Source organism: Acyrthosiphon pisum, chromosome A1, assembly GCF_005508785.2.
Source record: "Acyrthosiphon pisum isolate AL4f chromosome A1, pea_aphid_22Mar2018_4r6ur, whole genome shotgun sequence".
NCBI classification, from domain to species: Eukaryota; Metazoa; Arthropoda; class Insecta; order Hemiptera; family Aphididae; genus Acyrthosiphon; species Acyrthosiphon pisum.
In genome coordinates, this window is record NC_042494.1 from 120292630 (window position 1) to 120302821 (window position 10192).

Here is a 10192-nt window from a genome sequence, read left to right on the forward strand (position 1 = left end):
TTAAAAAATATCTTTATACAACACTGATCATAATGGTTTACCAAACATAAAATACAATAATAAAGATGTAGCCATGTAGGTAATATTTAGTCTATAGTATTAACTATTAAATATTAATAATACTCAGTCACTCAGGAGATTTTTACAAATTATAAAATGTTAGGTTAAATGTTACTATTGGTTAATATTAATTACCATAATGTTCAAAATGTTTAAATAATCATGGCCCCATAATTATATCTTCTAAGGTTAAAAATCCATACTAATAGTATGGACTATTATTATCTTTTACAATACATAAAGTTTAATAGCTCAAAAACTGCTCATTCAAAGTTGGGGTTAGATGCATGTTAAATTATAATTTTCAAATTAATATCATCTACTTAACAATTTAGGTACAGTACAGAAAAAATATAGTTGGAATAGGACCACAGGACTAATTAGATCAGATAAAAATCAAAATATTTGAAAGTACATATATGGTCTTAATAACTTATAAGTATAAAAATCACCGGCATGTATAATTGTATAATAACTAATAAGTAATAATTTAAGACGCAAAGATTTGGCTCCGAGAAACGGCATGACAGATATTATTTTTCCGCAATGCGCAGCTGTTATACTTTATACTTACACAATATACATATTATAATATTATGTATGATATGAGGTGTGTCCTGTATAGATTTTTTACAAAATATGAAGATACCTACGTTGAAAAATGATCAATCTTAGTCATATAATTCTTACAGTATAAATATAATATTTTATCAGCCTGACAGCCTCTACCAATTTTATTTAACAATATTATAAATTAATTGGATATACCTATTCGTATTCGGAAAACGAAAACGGGAATTTTTATGTTATTATTCAGAGTTATAACTTTTATGTAAAACTGAATACTATTAATCGTAATAATTTTATTATATTACATTATAACTCAAAATCATAATTCAAAAATATTAATTTAAAAAATAGGTTATTAGTGGATTATTAAATACGTTGAGAAGTGAGATCTATTGAGACTATACGACTGCGTAGAGTCTATGCCGTTAACACTATAGTCTAGAGTATGAGGCACTTTCTGGCTTGTGTATATATATAATGTACCTATGTCTTATATGTATAGGTTATGTCAGTATATACTATATAGTATATAGGTACAGCTACCGCTACGGCTGTACATAATATAATCGTAATGCGTATAACAATAAATTCATATTTTTAAAACGTATATATACCTACATACTGCCTCACTGTACTTAGGCGTGCACGTCGCTGTTGTACGATTGCTCTACCGATGGATTTCTCGATGGAAACAACAGCTACTGTAGATGCGATATGAAACCTCAATATTCTCTAAGTTGTCTGTACGTATAGAATTAAATACTAATCAATAAAACATAATTATATCCGAGTACATTTTAGTTAAATTGATGAATATAATTATTTAAAATATTTTTCATTGTCCTTTTTTATTCGTAACTAATTGTACCAATTTAAAATAATTATTCTCAAACCAATTTATTTTCATATATTTAGTTTTTACTTTATATTTATAATATATTTAAAGTTAGTCTAATATATGATATAATTATCATATACGAACCGTCATTTTTAGAACCAACAATCCGAGTAGTAGAGAATCTATCTCAGAGAAAATAAAAAAAAATGAAACTGAAAACATAAAACAACAAGTGGAGATTTTTAGAAACCGATTAGAGTGCTCGTTGAAAATTAATTATCAACTGCAATCCGAACTTAAAAAAACTGTAAGTTTTGACTTAAAATACGAATATTGTATATTATCCCATTTTATCATAATATTTTATCACACACAATTGAATTTTATATTAATGTATTATCTATTGCAGATTCGAAAAAATTTATTAATGGAACAATATATTACAGTAAGTTATAAAATATTATATATTGTAAGGATTGCATTTATGATTTATTTAGGATTTTATTTATTCAGCTATTATAATTTATAACAAATATAACTTATAAAAAATGTTTCATATTAATATTATTACCTAAATTATAAATAAATACTAAATATTTAATGTGTACTAAAATCAGTAGAAAGACAAGTAGAATCTTTTTAACGTCCATTGCTCCGTGTGTCTTATCATAGTTATCATTAGTATAAAATATTTAGAATTTATAATTCAATTATAACAAATTATTAAGTCATAGTATGTACTATAATAATGCATTAATGCAGTCGGATAAAGTTTAGGTGGGTAGTATGTAGATACTACTATAGGAACATAATTGGATTTATAATTTTGTATCTCATGTAGTCATGTCGATAACACAATTTACTTAAATAAAAATATATGATGTATAAATTTACTGTTAAATGTCCATGTAGGTACCGTACCTATTATAATTTATTAATAATTAAACAAATTATGTTCATATACCTACGACCAAACGAGTGCACGATTAGGTACTATAATATGTTTATGTTATAATATATTAGTACCTACCTAGTACCTATAGGTATTTTTAATATACTTTATAAATATATTATAACTAATTATAAATTATTATGTTTTTGTATATGATATAGTGGCCTTATGCTGTGAACAATGGGAAGGTCGAGTTTCCTGGCAAAAATGATTTGGTAAATGTTTAATCAAACTTTTGGATATTGAATATTGGTTATGCACTTATGCATGTTGTATAATATTGTTATCGAGACTCGAGCCCGAGTATCAAAATCATAATAATATGCTTGTATTAGTGTACCTATTACATTTTATATTATATTTTTACGTTATACTTAGGACCAACGGTTCGATTGTTTGTTCAAAGAGTTGGAAAAAATACGAAACGAGCTGAAACCTATTCAAAACGAAAGCTATATTGTCCGTAAATTGGAAAAAATACTACACATACCATTACCGGGATGTTTAAATACTTGTAATAAATATATGAATAAAAAATAGTGAAATCTGAATGCAATATTGCTTGATACATTTTATTATTATATAATATTTAAACAGTGAATGTATAATATTATTATCAATGGCCTGGCGGCTGGCGAAGTGAATTATTTTATCAGACAATTCATTTTTTGAATGAACCACCCCTTATATTGACTACTTAATATAATACTCATTAGGTACTCATTAGTCATTATTGAAGTGATTATTCTTATTTAATATCATATTCACATGAAGTTAGTCTTGTTGTACAATTTCTCACTAAATCCAGTAGGTAGGTACCTTGAGTATTCAGTAGGTACTCTTCAGTAAATAGTAATTTTGTCTAGATGTCTATTTGTTATAAAGTAGGTACAATTATTGTACAAAGTATCAATTACCTAATAGAAAAATTAGTTCAGATCAATTTTATCTACTAAATAAATTAAAATAGTTAATTGCCCTGTCCGGTCGGCTGCCGATGTGACCAAGCGTCAATGACCGCGTCTCGCACCACCGCGGCCCAAAAGCCAATCAATCGGCCCAAAAACTGGTGCAGATGCAGTACATGAACCTTTTGCTGTACCCGTGCTCACGCCGATCATGGGTAACTGCAATGATAATCATAGTACCTATATTACTCAAGTATTTCTATACCTACGGCGATGTTTTTTACCGTGGATGGTAAGATATAAGTTTGTCGAATTATTGTAATATAAGGGTATTATCTAGAGATCAGACAACTATGCAGGGGCACCGCACACAATAAGAAGAATCTACGGCAATATCGTTGAATATGTATCTATATTGTTATTTGTGATTTTAGATACAAATATACAATAACAATTATTTAAAAAAAAAATATGAGAATACATGAGAAATGTGTTGTTTTTTTAAGTGAGTACCTACCTAGGTAATAGCTATTAATTTTGTGATTTTAAATTAAAAGCTTTGGAAATTAATACAAAGTTAATTTAATAACTATCATTATTTATAAATAATTATTTAAAACTTCAAACTATGTATGATCAAAAATTGTCTGTCAATAAAGATTTACATCAAATAGGTAAAACAATTTTTTATCTATAGGCTATAGACTATAGAGTACCTATAGGTTCTATAAACTTTCATTACATTTTAATTTAAGACATTGAAAACTTATGAGTTATAAATTATAATAACATGGTAGGTATATACAAACAGTTTATTATAGGTAGGTACTTTAAGTTGCACCTTGAATCATTTTTCGAATGATGCAAAATGAATTATTATTATTTTCAAATCAAAAATAATAATTGTAAATATTGTAAATTGTAAATTAATTTTTTTATTCATAATTATTGGTTATTATATTGGTAATAATATAATATTACAATAAACAATTAACATTAATATTGAAAATATAGATTATAGGTAGGTAGGTAGGTACCTATAATATACGTTACAAGTAAAAAAAGAAAAAAGCGGGTTAGTGGATGTCGCTTTGCTGTAAAGTAGGTTACAAGTGGGTCAATGTATATAATGGATTGTACTTGAATTCAATAATATTATATCATTGTATAAGAAAAAGGATTCTGAGCGGAGACGGTTTATCAGTCTGGACTTTTTAAATTTTTATTATTTATTATAGCCTTTAAGTTGAATTAAAATTATAATATTATAATTTTTTATTCGTTGCTACGGTGATAAACAAATCGTTAGAAATTAAAATCCCATTTTAAGTGGTTTTTCGTAATTACTAATTTGTCCGTAGTTTTTCCCGTGGCATTAAATAACTATTGAGAAAATCGAAAAATGACCTCTCTAAAGTACCATCTTGATCCAATTTGCTAAAAGTTAGGGTACTATATTATGTTTAAATCGAAGCACTCCTTCTGGTAGATATTTTGTATACAGGATATAAAAAAATAAAAAAATAAACACCATTGTAAAACCACTAGCTTCCTCGCTCCGCTCAGAATCTAAAATAGAAACAAGGATTAGTTAAAAATCAGTTAGGTACATTTTTTTCAGATTCTTTACAATCCAAACCAAAGCACAAAAAGTGAATTTGATAAAGGTACCTATAGGCAACTATAACTCGAAATTTACGAAATTACGAATTTGAAATTCTGATTTTTATCTTATCACTCCCGGGGAACTGGTCATAAAGATAAAATATAAATATATAGGTAATAGAATCTTGAATTTTCTATTATATGTATATGAATCTGGGTGTCACTCTTATATTATATATACGCCATGTATGATCATAATAGGTGTCACCCAAAGCCCACGATCACGATTTAAGAATTTAAGATAGTAATGATGAAATTTCATATAATCTGTGATACAACACTGTCGTGGTGTCATAATTTTTGAATGTTTTGTTTGTACTGATAATTCTTATCAATTCAATTTTGATAATTATTAATTAATAATATTTAGTGTGGATGTGTGTCTTTGCAACAATAATGATTTAATTCATTGTTTTTAATTTTCAATTTATTATTATCGAATTTCCGTAATATTATACAATTATTTATGTAGGTAATTGTTTTCTATTTTATCTATACACACTTACATACATGTTATGTAACTTATACCGACCACTTACTGATTTAAGTTATTACTGTACAAATATCAGTTTAGTTAAAATTAAATTAAATTGATTTGTACTGTAATAAGTTACTTTTAAAATGTTGTCTACCCTCTAGATAGTTTTAATCTTATTATCAATACTAATAAGTGTTCTTCAACTGTAACTTCTATTAAAAGTGAATTTATATTTCTACATTAATTAATAGATTTTAATTATGAGCATGGACCGTGATTATGCACCGCTTAGTGCTGCGTGCGTTCGGGCATTGAACGATAAAATGTATGATAAGAGAAAAGCGGCAGCGCTGGAAATTGAAAAGTAAGTGTTTGACAGTTTTTTTAAATATTTAATTTTCTTATTAAATAATTTTATCGGCTTAGGATGGTTAAAGAATTTGCGGCTGTCAACAATTCTATGCAAATACGACGGTTGTTAAAAGTGTTAGGACAAGATTTTTCAATGTCAAAAAATGCTAACACTAAAAAAGGAGGACTTATTGGACTTGCTGCTATGGCTGTTGGACTGGGAAAAGTATACATAGTTTTTTTCATTATAAGTGCAATTTAATAGCTTGTAAAATTATTTAATTCTTAGGATTCTGTAAATTATATTGATGATTTAATTATACCAATATTGGTAAATTTGAATGATGCTGATTTAAAAGTTCGATACTATGCCAGCGAATCACTATATAATGTTTCTAAAGTGGCCCGCAGTGCTGTTTTAAAACATTTTCCTGACATTTTCAAATCTTTAAGTAAACTGGCCACTGATCCTGATCAAAATGTTAAAAATGCTTCTGAGCTTTTAGATCGTTTAATGAAGGTATGTGTATTTATATAACATATAATATAAACATGTAAATGCTATTAATTTATAATTGTATATTTTTCATTATTTTTAAAGGATATTGTTACGGATAATTCAAACATTTTTGATCTTGTTGGCTTCATACCATTGCTTCGAGAGCGCATTTATACAGAAAATACTTTTGCTAAGCAATTCATAATTTCATGGATTACTGTCTTAGATGATGTCCCTTCAATTGATTTAGTGATATATTTACCAGAAATTTTGGATGGATTGTTTAAAATGTTGTCTGATCCTACATTTGAAATTAAAAAAATGTAAGAAAAATTATGTTTGTAATATACTTGAATCTTATCTATTAATGTAACAAAGCCTATAAATATATTATGTCTGTCCATTTTAAAATTATAATTTAGAATAAATCGTTTTTATAATAGTTGGATACATTATGGATACATGTTAAAGACAGCGGTTAGGCAAATTATCATAATATCATGTTCTCAAATAAAATTAAAGATAATTATTACAGGTGTGATGCTGTGTTAAAAAAATTTTTAGATGACTTACGTCATAATCCTGAAAAAGTGAACTATACAGATATGATAAATACTATTGTTATTTATTCATATTCTACTGATGAATTCGTTCAAGTAAATACAAATATAATTATTCTCAATTATTTCTAACTATAATATAATTTAATATTGATTGTTTCTTTTTTAGTTTACAGCAATGTGTTGGATAAAAGAATTTATTGACATGTACGGTTCAAACATTTTACCATTTGCATCTAATATTTTAAAAGCTTCAATGGCATCAAATTCGAATCAAGATATTGAATCTCAAATACGTAAATATTGTTATTTATTAGTTATTAGTTTATTACCTACCATTATTATATCAAAAAAAAAAAAATTATAATGAATACCTATATTAATAAAACTTCATGAATAATCTTAAGTTTTAAAAAGAAAGCCTATGCGGGCCACCAGATAATATTTTTACCTTTAAATTTAATAATTTGACCATTTACTCTAACAAAAATAACAGAATGAAACAAATTACTCTGAACAAATTATTTGATATGTCATGCATTTGTAAGATGAAGAATACACATGTGGGTTCACTTAATAATAATTCAAATTTTTCATTTACTATTAGTTGTGAAGTTGTTTAAAAATGCATTCCTAATTTTGTGATTTTTTAATTACTATAGGTATCAAACAAACAGCTAAATTAGTCAATTCAACATTAATGGAGCTAATTAATGGTATAGAAGATAATACTGATGTCATAGAAAAATATGAAGAAGTAATTAATTATACAATTTAGAAAACAGTGGAAAAAAAACTTATTAACCTGTTATTGAAATTTAGGGAAAAAATTTAGATCTTGCATCAGTTATTACTGTGCTTACTAAAGAATTGGGTGGCTCTACAATTGAAACTAAAATTACAGTATTAAAATGGATTTACCATTTATTTATTCATTTACCAAATAGAGTAAGTAGGTAAGCTACTAGGTTAATAATAAACTATTCAAGTACATAATTTTGTAATACATTGATTTATTTATTCAAACAGATACTTATGTATATGGAATCAATATTTCCTTTATTGTTAACTACATTATCATATCCTAATGAAGAAGTTGTGCAAAACGATTTAAAAGTTATTGCAAAAATAATTTCTCCGTCAGCCGCTCAAACAAACAATAAACAGTATTTTGACCAATTTATTTTAAGTTTATTGAAACAATTCAGCTGTGATCGAACATTATTAAAAGACCGAGGACAGTTTATTATAAGGTTTGTGTATTTGGTAATACTATGATATTTATTGGTTATAAATATAAAAGTAAAGCCATTGATCATAAAAACTAGTATTTATAGAAAAATGTGTTGTTTAATATTATGTTTAACTATCCTGAATTCATATTTTTTTTTATCTAGACAAATATGTGGTTTATTAAATTCAAATGATATTTACCGAACATTATCTACATTTCTCTTGGAGGAGACTAATATGAAATTTGCGTCTGTGATGATAGGAACATTGAATACAATATTGTTGACATCTCCTGAACTTTATGATCTGCGAACTCAGTTGCGAGATGTTGAAAATCAAGTAATTAATAACCTTATTTTATTTTTAAAAATTGAAACTTAAACTAATTGACACAAATTATATTAAATGTCCATAATCAATGGTACAGTTTAAATTATGTAAATTATACTAAGTTGTACATTTAAAAAATATTCTGTATTTTATAATATATAGCTAATGAATTAAATATAATACTTAAAATAAATTAAACAATTGTGAGTTCTTTAATTTTTTTTTTTTTTTAGGAAAACCGAGAAATGTTTTTGTGTTTATTTCGAACATGGTGTCATAATCCAGTGGCTGCAGTAGCACTGTGTTTACTTACTCAAAATTATTTTCTTGTTTGCAAGCTGTTACAGACATTGTATCCTTTTTCATTAAAACTCAATTGCACATTTATTGTATTTTAAAAGCTCCACATGGTAATAATATTATAATTGTATTTTAAATCTCAAAAGTTTTCCTCAGCTAGTATTATGTCAGCGCATCGATGGATGTTACTATTGATTTGCTTATTGAAGTAGATAAATTAATTCAGCTATTGGAATCACCAATATTTATATGTATGTTTCTATACTACGAAAATGACTTATCAGTATAAATATATAATATTTTTAGATTTGAGAATGGAGCTCTTGGAAGAACCAGTAAATCAGTATTTAATCAAAGCACTGTATGGACTTTTGATGATAATGCCTCAATCAGATGCTTTTCATTTACTGCGACACAGGTTGAAGTGTGTTCCTCATTCAAGAATGGGATCTGAAATGTACTGCATATTTATAACATGTTATATAATTATTCAATGTTATTATAGAACCTGTTAGGAATTGTCTTCAGTTTCATCATTAGTTTATATTTTGTTTTTATTATTATAGGCCAGCCAGTGAAAATGTTGAAAAAGATTTCAAAGGAATGTTTGACACAAGTACAATGTTAAATCATTTTACTACACTACAAGAAAAACATAGGAATTACCGAATAAATACCAATTCTATTCAGCAGATTGATAAAGCTATCGCCAAAATTGATATACAATAGTTATTATTACATTATTACCGTTCAATTTATTACATTATATTATATTATTTCAATTTATACATGTTATTTTGCCATTTTAACCTTTTAAACAAAGACCAATATTTGTTATTAGTATTTTATTTATTATTTGTGTTAACATCTTAATTAATAGTAGGTATGTCGATATTATTGTTATTTCATATTTCATATTTGTTATTTGTTTTAGAATAACAAACATTTATTTAAAAATAATTATTAATTTAAAACTGGGTATTTAATTTAATCTAAAATTGCATATAACATTGTATTTGTATCTATGTATTATGATTTATATATTTTGCAAAAGAAATGCATTATTTTTATTGTTGTGTATGTAATTATTGTATTGAAATATATTTGTGAAGTTATAAACAAATAAAATATTATACTTATTTATCATTTTAGATTCTGAGATGTATTAATTTTACGTGGTTATTTGTGTCTTAGTTATAAATTACTCAACTATAACTAACGTGTCAATGTCATCCACATAATACATTAGGTAAACTATTTACAGTCCATGAGCAGTTTATAATATATACCTATCCTTGCCATATCCGCCGGTGTTATGTTTTATTTCTTGATTTATGTCGCAGTTTTCTTCGCGTCTATAGTGTATAGTGTTTGATTGTTTAAATATTTCTTGGAAGTTAGAACGTAATAATATAATATTCTTGTGGCGTTTATGCTGCAGGTCATTA

General features: G+C 26.1%; 2 protein-coding genes across 3 annotated transcripts in view; both read left to right on the top strand.

Annotated features, from left to right (window-relative positions):
• LOC103310291 overlaps positions 1-2976 on the top strand; it is a 6045-nt gene extending 3069 nt beyond the window's left edge. The window contains exons 3-7 of the mRNA XM_008188078.3: positions 1270-1373; positions 1625-1775; positions 1878-1913; positions 2582-2635; positions 2799-2976. Coding sequence (XP_008186300.1) covers positions 1270-1373; positions 1625-1775; positions 1878-1913; positions 2582-2635; positions 2799-2960 — 507 coding nt within the window. The 3' untranslated portion in view covers positions 2961-2976. The remainder of the gene's footprint in view (positions 1-1269; positions 1374-1624; positions 1776-1877; positions 1914-2581; positions 2636-2798) is intronic.
• Positions 2977-5300: 2324 nt separating this feature from the next.
• On the top strand, positions 5301-9595 carry LOC100163189 (protein VAC14 homolog). Of its 2 annotated transcripts, none has more exons than XM_008188077.3 (15): positions 5301-5465; positions 5723-5835; positions 5898-6048; positions 6112-6342; positions 6424-6644; positions 6857-6977; positions 7051-7177; positions 7544-7638; positions 7704-7829; positions 7911-8134; positions 8279-8453; positions 8678-8796; positions 8916-8995; positions 9051-9201; positions 9311-9595. In XM_008188077.3, exons 2-15 carry the CDS (start codon positions 5732-5734, stop codon positions 9471-9473), a joined length of 2088 nt encoding a protein of 695 aa, XP_008186299.1. In that variant the 5' UTR covers positions 5301-5465; positions 5723-5731; the 3' UTR covers positions 9474-9595. The 2 variants fall into 2 exon arrangements, with proteins under 2 accessions (XP_008186299.1, XP_016662586.1); XM_016807097.2 differs by having other exon boundaries at positions 5427-5461.
• Positions 9596-10192: the final 597 nt, after the last annotated feature.